General features: G+C 38.4%; 1 protein-coding gene across 1 annotated transcript in view; it reads right to left on the bottom strand.

Annotated features, from left to right (window-relative positions):
- Positions 1-1,765: 1,765 nt before the first annotated feature.
- LOC131696247 (angiotensin-converting enzyme-like) overlaps positions 1,766-21,659 on the bottom strand; it is a 39,601-nt gene continuing 19,707 nt past the window's right edge. The window contains exon 8 of the mRNA XM_058984798.1: positions 1,766-1,859. Coding sequence (XP_058840781.1) covers positions 1,766-1,859 — 94 coding nt within the window. The remainder of the gene's footprint in view (positions 1,860-21,659) is intronic.

The raw sequence follows: 21,659 nt of genomic DNA, 5'->3' as shown, positions 1-21,659 counted from the left end.
AAAAAATTGTGTTGTGTGCCTTTTCACTAATGCTTTGGCCGACGTAATATCCATGTTTCAATCTTCAATTAAACAATTTCGTGGTCTTTCACTGTCTCGGCAAAGCAAACGCGCCGCAACGAGAGACACCGCAAGATAAGTGAGTGAGGCCAATCGCTCAAATAGCGAAACCGGTTCGGCGCTGGAAAAGATTAAATTTCCATTGGATTTTCCGGATGTGATTTTTTGGACCTACCCAACAATCTCACCGCGATCCACGTTCGTTTGTTATGAATCAATTTTCTTTCGAATTGGAAAGCTGCTGGACGGTAACCTATCCGGCGGCTGTTGATTGGACGGTTAATGGAATCGACGTGAACGAAAGTGATTCAATCAGACGCGGTTTTTGTCTCGTTTGAGGAACGTTTTCGGATGTGTGGAAAGAGGTTTTCTTACGTGAGCTGTTGCTACTATTCGAGAATCTGCTAAAAATATTATTTTTAAAACAGTCGCAGGATCTGATTAGGTTGAACCGAACATGAACAAAACCGAGAGGTTGGACTTTTAGCTAGAACATGAATTTCGTCTGAACCTGAGCAGTAAGATCACTGTGTCAGATATTGATGACTAATGGCAGTTAGAACACAAATAGAATGCTCTGACACTGACGGAAAGTTGAAGCCCAATTGAAACAATCTGTCTGGCCATGGATTGTTTAAATTAGTTACGGAATTTGCGTTACGACTTCGTCTCATCAGAATCTGACACTAACTTAGTGACAGGACTATGCTAATTCCGTATTGACGATAGCTTCAAAAAACGAAAACACTAGCAGCCGCTAATTCTGTAACACGATTTCTCCAGCCTTTCACAGCAGCGTGCTCTCAGTGCTCTAGCGCGACTACCGGAAGGTTCAATGCTGAAAATCCTCCAATCTGTAGCAACAACTGACCAATTCTTGCCAAATCTTCACAGGACCCTTGTAAGCTTCAATGAAAAGTATATTACGTGTTTCTAGCTACTCTCGATTGTAAATATTCGTGTCCATTGTCTTGTTCATGACAAAAATTTGCTATTTCTCTGCATTGGCAAATCGCTAGCCAGTTCATGAGATTTCGCGCAAATTCAACAGCGAACACGAGCTTGGAGTTTGCAGAAACATCAGCTCGTAATAATATCAGGTAATTTTTTACCTCGGGAAGCTTTCCAAAAGCACGTATGTTGTCCAAAAGCAAATATTCTGTTATTACGACAGAACCTGATCGTACGCATCTTATGGCCACTAGATTCTACGCCAACGTCCTGTTTGCTTACTGACAAGTACGGCTGGCACCGAATTTTCTGGTGATCCACGTTTTGAGCAGTACCATTGTCAGATTCACAGACGAATATGGAAATTCACAGATTTAGTAGTCCTTTCTGAACACAATTTCTTTTTCATGTAAGACAAATTTACAGATTTTTATAAATTGATTTTCTGATAGATTTTTTTCAAGATTTTACACAGTATTTTTACAGATTTCTGTCTACTTTATGCATCTCTGATGGCGAAAAGTGCTTTTTGCTGGTACACTGATTTCTTTCTGGCATCACGGGGGTTGATATTTCGCATTACCATCCAGCTAATTCTTGGCACTTACTTCAAATTTACCTGGTTCACGCTTTTTTGTCTACTTAAGCGTTTGAAGACATCCTACATACGCAAAGCTGGTAGATGTGGTCTACTACAGGAATTCAACCTTCTATTTCGATCGACTTTGCACTTAAATACTTAGTGTACAGGACATTACATGACGGCGCCGATGGTTGGATGGTAAGCGTGACCGCCACTCACCGCCAGTGGGTCCGAGTTCAATCCCAGCCGAGGTCGTTGAGATTTCCTGAGGTGAAATAATCTTTGGTCACGCCTTTCTTTGGAAGAGAAGTAAAGTCACAGTGTGGTCCATGTATTTGATGGGTCGATATCTAGGGTCCAAATAGTGGAGTACCCTCTATGGCGTCGGTTTTATGCATTCGGAGCGGAAATAGGCTGACGGAAAATAACTAGAACGGAAGAATTGCAGCGCCAGTGTTGCGATTCTACTTACACCAAGAATCCTTTCCTGATTGGGACTCTAACATACGATGAATGGCTTATAAGACAAGAACAAGAACCATACCCTTTGAACCACCAGGCCTTGACACTACAGTGTAGATTTAGTCAATATAGAGCTTTCGAGAAATTGAAGCACACTTCGTCGGATTTTGACGTGATTTTGTAATACCAATTGTTGTCTTCCTTCTTCTTCCATCTAGAGCATCTTTAAACAAAACTGTTTTTCAACTCGTATATTTGAACGGCTCATAGCAGTAGCTGAACGGAGCCATGGATATTTCATATGTTTGCATCGTTATTGGTATTAATTTCTTCGCCGACGTTACTTACAATTGGCTGTTGGGATGCTGGATGCAGCTTTTGTAGATGTCATTATGGCCTGAACAGCTGTCACGAATTTGGTAACCGTTTGTGGTTTAGGTATTGGTGTTGATGGACAAACCAGTACGAGCAAATAGTTTGTTCAATAGTAGTTCCGTGAGTTTAAAGTTTTATAGTCAAGTAAGAAGGAATAGGTGTTTCAACTCGCATCCTCACCACAAGAACACCGTTAGGACTACCCGGGAAAAAATTCTACAAGTATCAAGTGAAACGGAGTCAACTTCTCCCTATTGCGACATGCATTTTTCAATTAGCTCAGAACGGGTGCGTGGTAATAGGTCATGGTTTAATAGGCTTACCTCTATATAATGATTTTCTATATAAACGAGAATCGTAATTCCAACGTTCTCACTTTCCACCACGTGTTTTACGTTGTTCTGCAAACGAAACGTTTGGCTGGGCTAACCTGTTGAATGATATCAACACGAAGATGATGATACTGAAGATAGGAAACTTTCGTAAGCCTAAACTCCATTTTTACTATTAGAAGATATTCCACTTCTCAGTATTGCGACATGCATTTTTCAATTAGCTCAGAACGGGTGCGTGGTAATAGGTCATGTAGCCTTACCTCTATATAATCATTTTCTATATACATGGGAATCTTAATTCAAACGTTGTCACTTTCCACCACGTGTTTTAAGGGGCCATGCATAAATGACGTAGCATTTTGGGGGGTAGGGAGGGTATACCAAATTTGTGACGAAGTGTGACGAGGGGGAGGGTAGGGTCAGAAGTTGTGCGACGTAGCATTAAGTTTAAAACCCATTGTTTAGAGAAAACAATTTAATGATCATCCATTCCCAAGAGAAATAAATTTAAATTCAAACAAGTTACTTTTGATGCGGTTTTTCATGAGGTAAATTTTACGATTCGCGGAATTGCAAGTTCGCGAAAATACAAAAAGATTTTGTATGCGGATTTAACTTGATACATTAGTTAGCTAATGTTGCTAATTAGTAGACTTAGTTTGAAAGCTGAATTAAATTTTCACTTCGGATTCAACCAAACAAAATTTAGTAATTTAGATGAACGTATGCTTCTTACAATCATTGGCGGCTGCACGATTGTGAACTGAGAGAATTTCTCTTCATGCTCCCTTTGACTTATAAAATTCAAAACAAAACTTTCAACACTATATTTGTCATGAAATGGGCTTATTTTACACGCAATTTGCTGTTATAATGAAAATGTTGATAAAAGTCGTCAAACATTTTGAAAGGACATGTAGGTATTTAAAATAATTGAAAAACATATGTAATTTTTTTTCATCTCCCGGGCGCTTTGCATGGGATGAGGGGGAGGGGGTAGGTAAATGCTACGTTATTTACGAGGGGGAGGTTAGAATTTTGTGACCAAATGCTACGTGGGGGGAGGGAGGGGTCAAAAATCGCCGAAAAAAAGCTACGTCATTTGTGTACGGCCCCTAAGTTGTTATGCCAAACGGAACGTTTGGCTGGGCTAACCTGTTGAATGATATCAATACGACGAAGATGATAATGAAGATAGGAAACTTTCGTAAGTCTAAACTCCATTTTTACTATTAGAAGATATTCCACTTCACGAACTCGGTCGCACTGAACAAACTTTATTCTTTACTCATGATGGCAAGAACAAATATAAAGAAACAAAACAGTTTAAACTGAAAGAAGAATGCTTCGAAAACAAACAGCTGATAAGACATTTCAGAACTGACTGAAGCACTGCTGCGAAGATACTCACGACCGGATTTTTAAGTGAGCTTTTAGCGGCATAATGTTTGAGCAAACCAAAAAGGGTTGAACCCTTGTGGTTGATCAGAAAAACCAAGAGTCTGGAGACACAGAAATTATGTGAGGAGTGCTTATTAGGGTGGGACAAAAAATAGATTCCAGCTCCGAGCAACTTTTTAGGTACCATTTGGGTCCTAGAACAACTGTGCAAATTCTTAGCTTGATCGGTGAAACTATATTTTTGCGCCCACTGTTTAAAGTTTACATGGGATTTTGTATGGGAAAGTTAACTTTTAGAAAATAATTCCTCCAGGAGTCGCCCATTACTTCCTAAAAATAAATCGTTATGTGGCTTGTATAGGAAAGCTAACAAAGAAAAAAAGTCTCGAAAACCACGAAACGATCTGATGCTTGAGAAAAAAGTTATTAAGCAGAAACCGATTGATCCTCTGACGATTGATGAAATATTCATTTTTTCTAGCACCACTGCTGCTGGTTGTCCAATTATACGCAATTTTGTTTTAATCCTCTCTTAACGTATCTTAATCGTTTATCTATACTATTTGGCCACTTCGCAAGGTTTTGAGGGATAAATTGAGCATTCTTTTGTACATAATAAGAGAAAGTTAAAAATTTTGTATATAACAAAACCATCAGAAGCAGTGATGCTATGAAAAGTGAAATTTTCATCAATCTTCAGGGCATCAATCAGTTTTTGCTTAATTACTCTTTCCACAAGCATCAGATCGTTTTGCAGTCTTCTAGACTTTGTTTCCTTGATAAATTTCCTATGAAAATCAGATATCTGTTTATTTTTAGGGGATAACGGGCGACTCTCGGAAGAATTGTTTTGCAAGAGACAATTTTCCCATACGAAATCCCACGTAAACTTTAAACCGTGGGCGCAAAAATATAGTTTCACCGATCGAGCTAAAAATCTGCAGAGTTGTTCTGGGAGCTAAATGGGACCCAAAAAGTTACTCGGAGCCAAATTTAATTTTTTTCATATAACCATGTCCCACTCTAGTGCTTATACCGCTACAACTACGAATCGACTGCGAAATCAAAATTTTCTGTTTAAACTAAGACCTTTCCTTCGTGCGCTCTTTTTCTGGAATGGCAAAGGAGGATTTGGGTACGACTCATTTCTATCCGGGTAATTGGCGGAAATGTTTCATTCGCCGTCACAACGCAATTCGCTTTGGCGAGTAACTTCGTGTGTGTACATCCAAAGCAGAAACATCTCTAGCGATTTTTTTTAGTCATAGCCAAGCTTATATCTTTACTGTTATGCCTTTTTATATTCTTAAGAACAATTTCACCTTATTCAAGCCACACGACCAATCTGTACGACTTTTAATCTTTCAGTTCAATGGATAATGCTAATAACTGTTAGTGCTTAAATTGAAGGAAAAAGTCCCAGTTTTTTACCTTACTAGTTGTTGTTAGCAAAACTTCGCAAAACTAAGAGTTACAGCTGTTTATAAACGTTGATTTTTATAAACAGCTTGAGCGTGAAGAGTAGAGTGACAAGAAAAAATGACCTCTGTCCGCCCACCCCTGAGTCGATTCCGGGTCCCACAAGGAGTACATTGACCAAATTTGAAGCAAATCGGACAAGTCTAGCTACCGGACCAACGTACCTGAAGTTTGTATGGGATTTTTCGACAATTTACGCGGAAAAAACCCGCTAGCTCGCATTTTCGTCGCTAGGTGGCACTGAATGCATCGTATTAACACTATAAGTGAAAATAAGAAAGATAATTCAATTGTCTACAACTTTGTCGAAGACTGCTAGTGAATCCGACTTTGTTAAAAGAAGTTATTAAACTTTTAGCGAAGTGATGTCTGAGTCAGTTCTCCATAGGGCCTAGCAGTGCATGGTTGTGTATCAGTACTCGATTCCCATGAACTATTCATTTTTGTGAAATGATGGTTAGATTTAGCTCAATAGTATGTTCTGAAGAATTGTAGTACATAATACGAGTTATATTTTGGTTAGAAAATTTTAGTTCCACTTGTGACCGCATAGAGGGCGCCAACACTAACTTTTTAACGGAGAGAGATAGAAATTAGGTGTCTTCCACAAAGTTGTAGAACAGGCTTTTGCAATAATTATCCCGAACATCTCGATAGTCTATCTCTCTTCTATGAAAAGTTAGTGTTGGCGCCCTCTATGCGGTCACAGTTGGAACTAAAATTTTCTAACCAAAACATAAATCGTATTATGTGGTATATTTCTTCTGAACATGCTATTGAGCTAAACCTAACGGTTATTTCACAAAACTGTATAGTTCGTAGGAATCGAGTACTGATACACAACCGTGCACTGTTAGGCCCCATGGAAAACTGACTCAGACATCACTTCGTTAAAATTTTAATAACTTCTTTTAACAAAGGCGGATTCACTAGCAGTCTTCGACAAAGTTGTAGACAATTAAATTATCTTTCTTATTTTCACTTACAGTGATAATGCGATTCATACAGTGACACCTAGCGGCAAAAATGCGAGTTAGTGGGTTTTCTCCATGTAAATTGTCGAAAAATCCCATACAAACTTCAGGCACGTTGGTCCGGTAGCTAGACTTGTCCGATTTGCTTCAAATTTGGTGAAAGAACTCCTGGTGGGACTAGGAATCGAATCAGGAGTGGGTCGATTGAGTTTTCAAAAATTCATTATTTTTCTTGGAAGTCTATTGTCCATGGTGTGCTGTCTGATTACAATACTTGCTCGTAGCAGTTTGTCCCTCATGGGTGCATAACGTAGTTTGTTCAATAGTTCCGTGAGTTTTAAGTTTTATAGTTAAGTAGGAATAGGCCTTTCAACCCACATCCTCACCACAAGAACACAGTTAGGAATACCCGGGAAAAAATTTCTACAAGTATCAGGTGAAACGGAGTACGCGGTGATAGGTCATGTAGCCTTACCTCTATATAATCATTTTCTATATACATGGGAATCTTAATTAAAACGTTGTCACTTTCCACCACGTGTTTTATGTTGTTATGCAAAACGAAACGTTTGGCTGGGCTAACTTGTTGAATGATATCAATACGACGAAGATGATAATGAAGATAGGAAACTTTCGTAAGTCTAAACTCCATTTTTACTATTAGAAGATATTCCACTTCACGAACTCGGTCGCACTGAACAAACTTTACTCTTTACTCATGATGGCAAGAATAAATATAATGAACAAAACAGTGTAAACTGAAAGAAGAATGCTTCGAAAACAAACAGCTGATAAAACATTTCAGAACTGTCTGAAGCACTGCTGCGAAGATACTCAAGACCGGATTTTTAAGTGAGCTTTTAGCGGCATAATGTTTGAGCAAACCAAAAAGGGTTGAACCCTTATGGTTGATCAGAAAAACCAAGAGTCTGGAGACACAGAAATTATGTGAGGAGTGCTTATACCGTCACAACTACGAATCGACTGCCAAATCAGAATTTTCTGTTTAAACTATGATCTTTCCTTCATGCAATCTTCTTCTGGAATGGCAAAGGAGGATTTTGGTACCGCTTATTTCTATTCGGGTAATTGGCGGAAATGTTTCATTCGCCGTCACAACGCAATTCGGTTTGGCGAGTAACTTCGTTTATATACATCCAAAACAGAAACATCTTTAGCAGTTTTTTAAGCCATAGCCAAGCTTGTATCTTTGCTGTTATGCCTTTTTATAATCTTCAGAACAATTTCACCTTATTCAAGCCACACAGCCAATCTGTACGACTCTTAATATTTCAGTTCAATGGATAATGCTAATAACTGTTAGTGCTTAAATTGAAGGATAAAGTCCCAGTTGTTGGCCTTACTAGTTGTTGTTAGCAAAACTAAGAGTTACAGTTGTTTATAAACGTTGATTTTTATAAACAGCTTGAGCGTGATATAATATAATATAGCATTCATGCACATTATGTTGAGAAGCATGAATTCAATTCTCGAGTACTCAATTATCAAAAATGAATCAACATCCACTCGACAGAGGTGTCTTATATTCCGTTCGCAACTGGTCCTGCGTTCCATCAAACATTGGTCAATCATTGGTTTGACATATCTTTCGAATGGACTTGAACCGGCAACTATTAACTGAAAGTTTATCTTTACCATCATTAGTCAATGTGTTATAATGTTGGGATTAGAAAATAACACACATAAAATTCATATGTGTCCAATAGCTATCACAAGTTTATCGAGTAGTTACACATATTTTATGTATACATTAGAGTGACAGGAAAAATGACCCCTATCGGCCCGCCCCTGAGTCGATTCTGGGTCCCACAAGGAGTACTTTGACCAAATTTGAAGCAAATCGGACAAGTCTAGCTACCGAACCAACGTAACTGAAGTTTGTATGGGATTTTTCGACAATTTACGTGGAGAAAACCCACTAGCTCGCATTTTCGCCGATAGGTGGCACTGTATGCATCGTATTAATACTATAAGTGAAAATAAGAAAGATAATTTAATTGTTAACAGCTTTGTCGAAGACTGCTAGTGAATCAGGCTGTGTTAAAAGAAGTTATTAAACTTTTAACGAAGTGATGTCTGAGGGAGTTTTGCATGGGGCCTAGCAGTGCATGGTTATGTATCAGTACTCGATTCCCACTAATTATACATTTTTGTGAAGTAATCGGTAGGTTTAGCTCAATAGTATGTTCAGAAGAATTATAGCACATAATACGAGTTATGTTTTGGTTAGAAAATTTTAGTTCGCCCTGTGACCACATGGATGACGCCAACAGTAGCTTTTCAACTAAAAGAGATAGAAATTAGGTGTCTTCCACAAAGTTGTAGAACAGGCATTTTGCAAAAATTCTTCCGAACATTTTGATATTCTATTTCTCTTCTATGAAAAGTTAGTGTTGACGCTCTCTATGCGGTCACAGGTGGAACTAAAATTTTCTAACCAAAACTATTGAGCTAGACCTAACGATTATTTCACAAAAATCCATAGTTCGTGAAAATCGAGTACCGATACACAACCATGCGCTGCTAGGCCCCTTGCAAAACTGACTCAGACATCACTTCGTTAAAAGTTTAATAGCTTCTTTTAACCAATCCGGATTCACTAGCAGTCTTCGACAAAGTTGTAGACAATTACATTATCTTTCTTATTTTCACTTTTAGTGATAATACGATGCATACAGTGCCACCTAGCGGCGAAAACGTGAGCTAGTGGGTTTTCTCCATGTAAATTGTCGAAAAATCCCATACAAACTCCAGGCACGTTGGTCCGGTAGCTAGACTTGTCAGATTTACTTCAAATTTGGTCCAAGTACTCCTGGTGGGACCCGAAATCGACTGAGGGGTGGGCCGATTGAGTTTTCAAAAATTCATTATTTTTCTGGGCAGTCTAGTGAAGAGGTTAACGACATGTTAGCAATTGTTGAAATATTATAATATAGCATTCAGGCACATTATGTTAAGAAGCATGAATTCAATTCTTGGGTACTCAATTATCAAAAAAAAGGATCAACATCAACTCGACAGAGATGTCCTACATTCCGTTCGGAACTGGCACTACGTTCCATCAAATATTGGTCAATCATTGGTTTGACATAAGTTTCGAATGGACTTGAACCGATAACTTTTAACTGAAAGTTTATCTTTACCATCATTAGTCAAAGTGTTATTTAGAGTCGGAATTAGAAAATAGCATACATAAAAGTCATATGCGTCCAATAGCTATGACAAGTTTACTGCGTAATTACACATATTTTATGTATACACGTGCACCCAAAACATTTCTCCAATGCAAATAATGAATTACATCGTTTCGTGCATATTTCGAATTAAAATCATGCCTTCTTTGCATTGTAGACCAAATATACCATCGGCATTTTACCAACACGACATAATCCATGATGAAATAACTTGAATGAGAATACACGCTACAGTATAATAAATTCGATGGTAAAAGTGTTAGTCCATTTATCTTGTTATGCTTTTGCCCAACACAATAATATGTCATCATACACAGTAACGCTCATACATGCTATGCCCTGGTACACATTTAACCTGTTCATGAGTATGTGTGTGAATTGCGCGGTGTGCTTTTCTTGCGGCGAAGAAGCTATGCAGCAACAGTTTCGTTTTCTCAGTCATCGATCCAGCAAAGAGTGTAATAGGGTTGCCACCTCTGGAGAGGCTTTGACTCGAAGATTTTCACTCACCTGGGAAGTGGTGGACATTGAGTGTAACTGGACAGAAATTGGACATTTTAGAGTACTGAGCGAAAAAGAGACAAAGATGTACTTTTTCATTCTTTCTGTAAGTCGTCATGGATTTTAGCACTGATTGTTTAGAAAATTAGCAAAATTATCTCACAATTACCGCTGAGTATTACATTTTTTACCGTTTAATCAGGTGTAGCATTTCATTTCCTCCGCTAATTGCCAAGAATACAAAAGCACCAGCTACTCTCGCTGTGGAGGATAAATCGAACGAGCATTGTTCTCTTCCCCAGTAACAGGAAAAGGAGAGCAAAGGAAGCAGGGCAACGGCATCACATGGGAAGCACCATGTCAATTGTAGTATATAGCGAAATATTACTTTCGTTAATTTGAAGTAAATTTCGATTTGTTTTTCATTTTCATTGTTTTGCGAACAATATTAGCAAAATTTGGTAAACTCATCTTTGCCAACTTGAAACGAAACGAACCAGAGTAATAATAAACTTAGACTTAGAATCAATTAATTTCAAAAAATTTAAAATTAAACAAAATAACAAAACCCGTTGATGTAAAACCCCGGAAGCCTGAAGATCGCTCCCGAAAACCGGAGTCTCCGGGCCAAACCCGGATGGGCGGCAACGCTAAGTGTAAACAAATGGTTTGTGTTCCGATGCTTCAATTTATTTTCGAAGGTCATTCAAATGAACTATGGAGTGCACTGCAATGATATTTGCGAGAAAAAGTTCAAACAATATGATCAATTGACATATCTGCTCAAAAGAGCAAAGCCAATGCACTTCATCACCTGCATAATTATATTAAACGGGATCCTGAATGTTGCTATTTTGCACAGAGATGCTATTCCTGCAATACCCAATCTGATCAGAGTCTAAATCTAAATCTGATCATCAAACTAATTTTCTGTTCAATTTTTCAAGCCTGTTAATAACTTACGAATCGCTGCTACCTTTGGGTTTGATGGTACACCGACTTTGTAATATAAACATAACCTAACCGATTCGATGATTGGCATAAGTTGCTTTCTGTGATTTGAAGTATGCTTGAATATCTTTAGAGCACGAGCCACTTATACATACGAATCCACTCGCGTAGGTTTCTACGGTGTAATAGCCCAATGCATTTTTGCCCAGAACCAATAGCGCTTTATATGCATTATACAAGTTATAAGTCATTTTTCGCTTTAGAATCATACTTATTCGCATGTGAATCAGGCGTCTGGCGTTTTGGTGTGTTAATAAAGCAGAAAGCAAGAATATAATATTTTCCCAACAAAGATAAAATCTGTGTGATAGAAATAGTTTCTAGTTCATAATTTGCGAGCCACAATAAATCATGTTTAAAGAGTATAACTGCACAAACAGATCTCTCTCCGCTCAAATTCTTGCAATTTCCCTACGACGAAGCAGTCTTTCCATTTAACGAGCGTGAGCTTGTTATCGTACCAAATTTGCTCTTCTGTTACAATATATCCCATGCACGCTGCATGTCGCTTCTGAGTGTCATTCCGTTGTATTTTATTCTAACACTTACCAGTATTGAAAAGCATCCTGAAAACACTACAATTATTCTTTAGTGTTTTTCTTGTCAATATCAATATTTCAAGCATATTTTCATATGTCGCAAATATTGAAACGGCCAGGCCTACTAAGCTGAGTTGGGTTTGAAGATGTTTCAAAATTAAATGGCAATTAAATTATTCATTTAATGAATAATTTAATTAACTAAACTTTTTGAATCATAATAGAGGAAGAAACGAGGACAACCGTACCGACCGTTCCATTAAAAGGTATACAGTAAATCGTTAGGAGTGACAGCATTCGACTAAAATCCCAATTCTTTTCGTTCAAGATTTGCGATTCGATGTGTGTAAATAGCGAGATCCAATCACGAACTAGCTTCGGTCGGATGTATTAAAATCCACCATTCAGAAATAAAAATAATGGTATCTGCTAGTAGCACTAAACGACACAAACTAATTGAATCATAATCCACTAGCCGTGCACAGCTCCCAAATGATTCCCTCTCGGTATTGCACAGTCCTTCTGAGAGATGCTCTATTCGCTTCAATCAGCTCGTATGATAATAGAAACAAATCTAAAGCGGCCCAATATTTAAATTTTTTCATCATTTTGGTGTACGGTTTGTGCACTATCTTGACCAATTTTCACTTTTTACGAGACAGTATTTGTCGTTATTAACGCATGTCTTACATATTCCAAGGTTTAACATAAAAATATTTTCGACAAAATGGCGAAGAAATTGATTATTTCCATTCAGTACAACAAACGATATGAAAGCCTACACGACTTTTCTTCCAAAATGTTGAAAAGGAGTCCCTATATTGTAAGATGAGTCTTTAGTAACGACAAAACTTGGACTAAAGCTAATCATTTTACAATTACTCGCATAAATAATCATTTTGGTGTATTTGTCCCAAACCCCGACATCGCACAAAAAAATATACTTTTGAAATCTCGACAAACATATGATTACGGCTTAAAAGCCAACTGTCAACATTCTCTTTGAAAAGAAATTCAATTCAAAGAGAATATTGACAGTTGGCTTTTAAGCCTTAATCATATGTTTGTCGAGAAATGATCTTTAAGTAAATCAACTTCTCAAACTGAGCTCGTTCACATATTGTTAATGAGTTAGATGAAGATCAGAGGCCCGAGATGACCACCTTGCGGGAATCTTGGTGGTTATTCAACAACATTTGAGTTTAACTTGATCCGAGAATGCCGAGCTGCTTTTGCTTCTTAAAGAAATCAAGCAGCATTACTGTATCCGAATTCGGGTTGACTATCATGAAATTGTAGTAAAAGTGCAGCTTTTCGTTTATTATTTTCGTAGCATTCTCAGAACGACCATATTGGGCGCGAATTCCCACATATGGACGTTGTCTACGTAGGAGCGTTTGCTTCTTTTATTTGAGCAAAGATGTCTTCAAGTTTATACAGTAGGATAAAATGTTAGTCAGCTCACAACTTATTTCTACAAGATCAAAGAAGTGCAAACATTTACGATCTTACCACCCAACGAAAAATGAGTTAATTTAGTTATACATCTACATGATAATTTATGCCTAACATCAATTATGCCTATAGCCATTATGCCTAACGACCATAACGTCTAACGTACGTATGCCTAATGTCCGTATACCTAGCGTATTGATGCCCAATGAGGTACACCAAAATGCTGCCCAACTACCCAGATTAGAAATCCAGGAAAACAAGCGTGATGAACTTCTCGGAATACTGTCATAGGGTTTTATCGAGATATTTTTGAAAATCGGCTATCTTTGAAAGCGTAAAAGCGAATTGTTCCTAAGCGAATGTATTGCTTTAGCATCATTGAGTTAGAAAATATTTAGTAATTTGGATTCAGACACTAATTTTTAAATGAAATTGAAATGCAATCTATAGATCACAATCGACTAACCATCTCTTTCTTCTTTTCCTTCTTCCGTACCCAATAATCCAGGGAGTTGTCTGTCTTTTTGCCTTGGTGCTTCTTGCATCCGCCGAAGATGAAAAGAAACCAGTGGCTGAAGCTAAGGTAGATGACACCAACGCCGAAGGAACGAACCTCGACGAGAAGAAACAGGACAAACGGGGCCTGCACGACTGGGCTGGCTTCGGCAGCTTCGAGGAAAAGCACGAAGTTCCCCACTTCCCCACACACGAGGAAAAGACCTTGACCGTGGTAAAGAAGATCCCAGTGCCGTACCCGGTGGAGAAGCACATCCCGGTGCCAGTGGAGAAACACATCCCCTACCCGGTGAAGGTTGGTGTACCAAAACCATACCCCGTGTACAAGACCGTACCCTATCCGGTCAAGGAAATCGTCAAGGTGCCAGTCCATGTTCCAGCTCCATACCCAGTTGAGAAGAAGGTGCCATACCCAGTCCATGTTCCGGTTGACAACCCAGTCCCAGTCAAGGTGTACGTGCCAGCCCCATACCCCGTCGAAAAGAAGGTCCCAGTGCCGGTGAAGGTCCATGTCCCAGCTCCATACCCAGTTGAGAAGAAGGTCCTGGTCCCGGTCAAGGTCCCAGTCCATGTCGAGAAGCCATACCCAGTCGAGAAGGTCGTCCATTACCCAGTGCACGTCCCAGTCGACCGTCCAGTTCCAGTCCATGTTGACAAACCAGTGCCAGTGCCAGTGGAGAAACCAGTCCCGTACACCGTAATCAAGAAGGTCCCATACCCGGTCCATGTCCCATATGACCGTCCAGTTCCAGTGCACGTAGACAAACCAGTGCCAGTGCCAGTCAAGGTCCACGTGCCAGCTCCGTACCCAGTTGAGAAGCACATTCCAGTTCCAGTGTACAAGAATGTTCCATTCCCCGTCAAGGTACCGGTCGATCGTCCAATTCCCATTGAAATCGAGAAACACGTCCCGGTGACCGTCGAGAAGCCAGTCGCAGTCCCGGTCAAGGTCACCATCCCCGTTCCAGTGCACCAAGAGGAACAACACCATGTCGAGGAACACAACTTTGGTTCAGAGGGACATCAAGAATTCCATGAGCATCACTAAGTCAAGAAGAGCCCCCATCATTTCATTATTTATATCGCGAAACTTGTGATTTTAGTTTCTAAAACTAACGCCTCAACCACTAAACAAAAAATGCGAGATCCTACCAACTAAACAGAGAAAGTAAAAACTGATCAGATGAAGCAATCGAAACGAAAAACTCACCACTCAAAAGCGACATCGAGCGAGTTCCCCGAAACTCACGGCTAGTGTGACCTTTCAGTGGCAGTATTCCGGCAGCTTACGAACTGTTTCTCGCCGTACTCGAAAAGCCCCTCTTTCCGGTCCGCAGAAGGGATTCACTCGCAGTCGCTTACCGTAGTTCCCAGCAGAAATGTACAGCAAGAAATTTTAGTTTTTCGAGCCAAGCCCAAACCAACCGAGAGATGCCTCCGTGCCAGGATCCATCTAATCGGAGCATAGCCTCGTGAAAATGGCTTGGTTTTGGATAAGAGAATTTCGCACTCATTCTCCGCACCACCAACTAATGGAACAAAATGCTCAGTTACCAAAACTTTTTGCTACCTTTTTTGTTGTTTAGATTTTTAGTAAGTGAAACAAGCAGACGAGTATGACAGGAACAGATTGATGACTGAAGGCCAAGCGGATAGCGTTTGCTAAGATAATTTTTTTTGTACATATAGACAGCCGCAAAGAGAAAAAAAAAGCTTTTTTTGTTGTTGCCCAAATATGTGATTTGTGTTTTTTCCCGAGAAAAAAATTGTACTAGCGAGGAATGTTGCCCAAATTTGTATACTTTTTTTGCGAGTAATGTTCTGTTTATATTTTTTAAAACATGAGAGAAAAACAAGCCAAAAAAAATGAAATAAAAGTTGTGATAAAAAAAAACGAAACCGATAAAACGGAAATTGTTTTTAATCGACCATCATTTTATAATATATAAGAAAGAGAAAATCAGCCAACGTTCGCCAAAGCAAAGCAGGTTATGCAAAGTCCCAAAAGCGAACAAGTCCGCCGATAGTGAAAAATAGAAAATTGCAGCATTGCAACACAACATATACGTACCGACGTGTTGCAACCGCGGCTTCGATACGATGCCGCAATTTTGCTACACTTTCGTAAGATCGAACGCAGCTGGCGCCGAAGGCCTCCATGCTGACTGAACAACCCGGTTGAGCCCCGAAATGAGCCATGAAAGCATGCCATGAAAGCGAGCTGCTACCAAAACTGGGTTAATCTTGGTACAGCTAGGAGAAAAAAAAGTTTCCTCGCGTATTTCGGTGTTACGCTTTTACGATCGTATGGCGGGGTGCGCAGTTTGTCGCGAAACTTCGAGAAAATGCGCTTGTGTCATCGATTCGGACGCCAAGTCGAACGTAATGGATTTAACGTAATTAGCGGTGCTGATTCTTATCTTCATCGTCATAATGTTACTCAAATGCTTTCGAAATCAGGCCTATGCTCGTAAGCTGAGGTAATTATTAAACTATTGCAATAATTCCAAACGATTGTACATGTACACCTACCGGTCACGTGATTTATGACCGCACGAATGTTCGTACCACAGACAGCCTGCCATACAACAGGCTTTCAACGAGGAGAGCGATTCTCATTATCTGCATCGGAGCACTCGGTAGGCCTGCCGATTATATCCATCAGCTATTACGCTGCATCTTCAGTTTCAATCAAATTTACCTCCTCTTCATTAGGACCGAGGCATGTTTTATTTCAATTGCTACATAACTTGAAAAACGTTTAATTGACTGAGTTTGAATCTGTCTGCGAAAGGAATGTGAATCAAATGCAGCTATCCGTCGAATTGAAAGTAGATCGAAAACGGATTATCGGCCAATCGGAAGCGGGTATTATGCCTTGCAGGATATTTTCTCAAACTGCGATTATACTAAAGCTCAGCTCAGAGTAGTGTGTAACATTCTCCTATTTTAATGCTAGAGTGGTCCAAAACAAAGTTTTTCGTACGATAACCGTCCAACCCACTTTTTTAACGGGCCGATAGGACTGCAGCTTATAGCTTAGGGGATCTCGGTCCATCCCGCGTGACAAAATTTGAAAAATGACGTCATTTTCCGGATACACTTCCAGATCTTGGTGGTCAACTGCTTCGTATCCGTCGCCCGCCAATTATTTTTGTACACTAGTGCACTGAGGGAGCTGAAAAAATTCTCAATGGGACGGCACTGGGACAAGTTGGTCAGGTTCCTTTCATTTGGCACGTACGGTATCTTTTTCGGCTGAAAATACTCCAGTGTCTTCTTGGCGTGATGGGAAGACGCCTTGTCCGGTCAGGATCTGTACTTCCCATCCGCATGATGCTACTTTAAGAAAGGCAGAAGAATTTTCTCAAGACACTCCTCCTGGTACACTTTGAAATCCCTCTGTCCGATAATGCGATGTACAGCGTAACTTTTTTCAAATTTATCCTCAAACTTATATATTACTTCGGGGGGTGTGGCCGACTTGTCGCTGGAATAGTATCTGTCATTTCCTGGAATGTATATCTTCGATAGCGGAAAGTAACTTTAATCGTCCAGCACGAACGAAGTCCCGCGGTATAGTTCTTCGTCATCCACCGGCACTGCGATTTCACGATCGCTATCTGCTCGTCCGTGTACTCGAGGGACCGAGTTTACTTCCGACAGATGATGTCCTCCATCTTTAGGGTTCGGTGAATCAAGGTATGGAAGCAGTGGTATTTTCGGCCGGCGTCACGCAAACTCGTTCCGTCCTTGTTGTCGAACAGCTTTTTCAACGCATCCTTCTTCTTTCTTGTCATTGTCTTCGCCGGACAGCCAGTATCAGGTAAACTGTACTGACGGGCACGTTTTCGTCTCAAAAGTGGTCTACCGTAAACTTTTTTCCACGATGACCATGCGTTTCGTAAAACCATACAACACGCTCGCGGAGTGCTTGCTATTTCAACGTTGAGTTTAAAATTTTAATTTGTTACAACAGACATCCAGGTTCGAACAAACAATTTCAAAATACTTGTATTGTTACAAATATTCGTTAGAGCACTACGGCCCTCATACTGGCATATTCCAGTATAATTATGACGGTCACTTCAATTGCGTGGTCCACTGTCAATTAAATAAACTCACGCACTGCACGGAACAACGACGGAATCACCTCTGATGGTAACATCACAATTACCTTTCGATGCGAGGTAAATTATTTTACTTAACTTTTACGTTTGAGAATTTAAGACTTTAGACTTCAGAACTTAAGCCAGCCTTTAGAAGTTTAGAAACTGTAGAAATAAAAAAATAAATAAACTTTTTAATATTAGAAACTTTAGAAATTTAAAAACTAGAAATTTAGAAGCATTTAAAATTTAAAAACTTTAGAAATTGAGAAACTTTTGAAATTTAGAAAGCTAAAAATCTTAAAAATCAGGGAACTTTGGAAATTTGCGTTGCGTAAGCACAGTATACTTCGTAGATTGCAGACTGATGACTCTCATTTCCAGCCAGACTACGTGAGGAGCATTGTTTGGGAATAAGTACCACGGATTGGGTAGTGGGTGGGTTGTTAGTCAGGATTCGCTTCAAGCAAGCGATGCGACTGAGACTATATTTTCGTGCATGTTTGAATAGTTTATTGACTGTAGGATACGTAAATCTTCTAGGCAGTTTGTTTAGTGTTTATTTGACCAACTAGGAACCGAATCCACTGGGTCTTTAATGCGGATGGGAAATACGCATGGTCTTGTCTGAGTGAATGGCTTTTGAATTATGTATGAGGGTGGAGAATTGACAATTCGCAAGATCAATTCAAATCCAATTACCAATTTGCGGCAATCATTTCAGCACGAGGAACAAATGTTTTATGGTCATATTTAATGCTTTACTTTTAGTCCATTAACTCATCAGTCAATTATACTGAGCTAAGAATAAGTACGTACTATTTGGAAACGGGAGGTGTTTGATTCGTGCATGATGTTAATATCGTTTAGGAACGCAGCATGTGTATTTTTTCTGTTTCGCGTCTTCATTGTAATATCGGAACGTTTAACTCGAACGAGGTGGAAAATTTCAAGTTACAGGATCTCGATATGCTTGTGATTATACCAATAAGGATCATTTATAAATTCTGCCACGCTATTAGGAGGAAGAGATATCAATAATTGTGACATAAATGGAAGGGGAGCTTGTCATGTGCTTTGACGCAATCGGCCGTTTTACGCACGATTGCGCCATGTATATAGTAAATTCCATAGAACATGAACACTTTTGCTAGTAGCGGCACAAAAGTGCTACTACAAAATGGAGAAAAAACTAAAATAATTTGATTCGTATTAGACCAAGGGGAAAAATAGCGTGGTAATATGACAGAGAGTTAGTTAGTATTAGGTAATCTTTGCGTGACATATTTTTTGAATGTTCCACCATGCCACTTTTAAACTCATTGTTTACGGTCCATTTTACATTGTCGACAACACTCCCGACAGCCGGCTGTCCGGAGTTCAAGTTGTTTTCGATGAAGCAATCTCAGTAAACTATTAGCCAGAGTTTAAACGCCTAGAAGATTTACGTATCCTACAGTCAAATGCTGCGTTCCTAAACGATATTAACATCATGCACGAATCAAACACCTCCCGTTTCCAAATAGTACGTACTTATTCTTAGCTCAGTATAATTGACTGATGAGTTAATGGACTAAAAGTAAAGCATTAAATATGACCATAAAACATTTGTTCCTCGTGCTGAAATGATTGCCGCAAATTGGTAATTGGATTTGAATTGATCTTGCGAATTGTCAATTCTCCACCCTCATACATAATTCAAAAGCCATTCACTCGGACAAGACCATGCGTATTTCCCATCCGCATTAAAGACCCAGTGGATTCGGTTCCTAGTTGGTCAAATAAACACTAAACAAACAAATAAATTAATTTGTTCAGTCGAAAGAAATGTCAGCTCGATTGGCATCAACCGGCGGATACGTGTTCCCTTACAGTGCCATCAAATGAAAGTACCTTTAAAATTACATGCGACAAAATATGTGCAATTCAGAATATAACGAAATGAAGATTGTTTAATTATTTGCATTTAAAAAAGATCGCAGACGAAAATAGCTGACCACCGCCGGAACTTTAGAAATTTATAAGCATAGAAATTTGGAAAATGTTAAAACTATAGACTTAGAAACTTTAGACTTTATAACTTTAGATTTTAAAATTCTAGATTTAGAAGTTGAGTAATTTAGACAGTTTAGAAAGCTTAGAATTAAGAAACTTTAGAAATTTTTGAACTTATTCAGAAACTTTAGACTTAAGACTTTGGACTTTAGAATTTTAGACTGTTGAGAATAAAGAAAATTTAGAGCATTAAAACCGTTTGAATATGAAAACTTGAGACTTTGGAGAGTTATAAACCCTAAAACTTTAGAAACTGGAAATTTGGAAACTGGGTATTCAGTAAATGGGAAATTTAGAAACATTAGTAATTCAAAAACTTCAGAAATTTAGAAACTTTTGAATTAAAACTTTAGACTTTAGATTTACTTTAGAGCTTTAGACTATAGAGCATTGAACTTTAGAATATGAGACTCGATAACTTTAGAATTTTGAACTTTAAAAATTTAAAAAATCAGAACCTTTAGAAATTTCAGAACCTTTAGAACAACCAGACTTTAGACATTTGAACTTCAGAACTTGAGAACTTTGACATTCTAGACTTTAGAACATTAGTTTTTAGAACATTAGACATTAGATCATTATACTTGAGAGTTGTAGACTTTCGAATTTTAGGCTGTAACTTTCGAAAATCTAGAAACTTTAGAATCACGAGCTTATGAACTTGAGACTTTACAATTGTATACTATAGAGTTCAACACTTAGAAAGTTTAGAAATTTTAGAACTTTAGAACTTCAGACACTTTAGAACTTCAAATTTAAGACTTAAGATTTTAGACTTTGTGCTTTAGAATTTTAGAGTTTAGAACTTTAGGCTTTGAAAATTTAGACATAAGAAAGTTAAAAATCTAAGACGCTTTATAAATTTAAAAAGTTTAGAAATATGGAAACTTGAGAGACATTAGTGAACTATAAATTTTAAATAATTAGAAACTGGAAATTCAGATACAGGAAAACTAGAAACAGGAAACCTAGATACTTGAAACTTAAAAACATTAGCAATTCAAAAAAATTTAGAAAATTAGAATTTTTAGAAACTTTAGAACACAGAAATCGAGAATTTTGGCATTTTACCATTATAGTTTAGAAATTTAGAAAGTTTAGAAATATAGAATATTAGACTTTTGAGCAATATTTCAAAAAGGCGTAGACGGTTCTACGTGCATTAATTTCCAAAAATTTTTGTTCGTTACCCTATTTTATACAGCAAAACTATCTGAGAACGAGTTACAGGGAATGAATACTTCTGTACGAAAAAATGTACACTGGAAAAATGTCATTATTCACAAAAACGAAAAATTATGCAAAAAAAGTGAATTTGCGAAAAAAACGGTTTTTTAATTTTTTATATTTTGTCAACAAATAGCTAAAGAGAAAAGACGCGTTTTGAATGTGATTTCATGGTGGAGAACTTGTTGGTAAAAAAGGTTTTTCTAACAATAACTTTATACATGTTTTGCCTTTCTCAATAGAAACGTATTGAAAATGAAAATACAACGTTCCTATAGGCTGCTATTGAATTTCTGATGGATCCGACTTCCGGTTCCGGAATTACAGGGTGGTGAGCACGATCACGCAGAAAATGTCGATTTTAATATATTCTACAATGAATGTATAAAGGTGAAATTTTTTCCAAAATAT

The sequence above is a fragment of the Topomyia yanbarensis genome, unplaced genomic scaffold (assembly GCF_030247195.1).
Source record: "Topomyia yanbarensis strain Yona2022 unplaced genomic scaffold, ASM3024719v1 HiC_scaffold_99, whole genome shotgun sequence".
Taxonomy (NCBI): Eukaryota; Metazoa; Arthropoda; class Insecta; order Diptera; family Culicidae; genus Topomyia; species Topomyia yanbarensis.
Note: the sequence above shows the minus strand (reverse complement) of the source record. Positions and strands in the feature narration are given on the sequence as shown.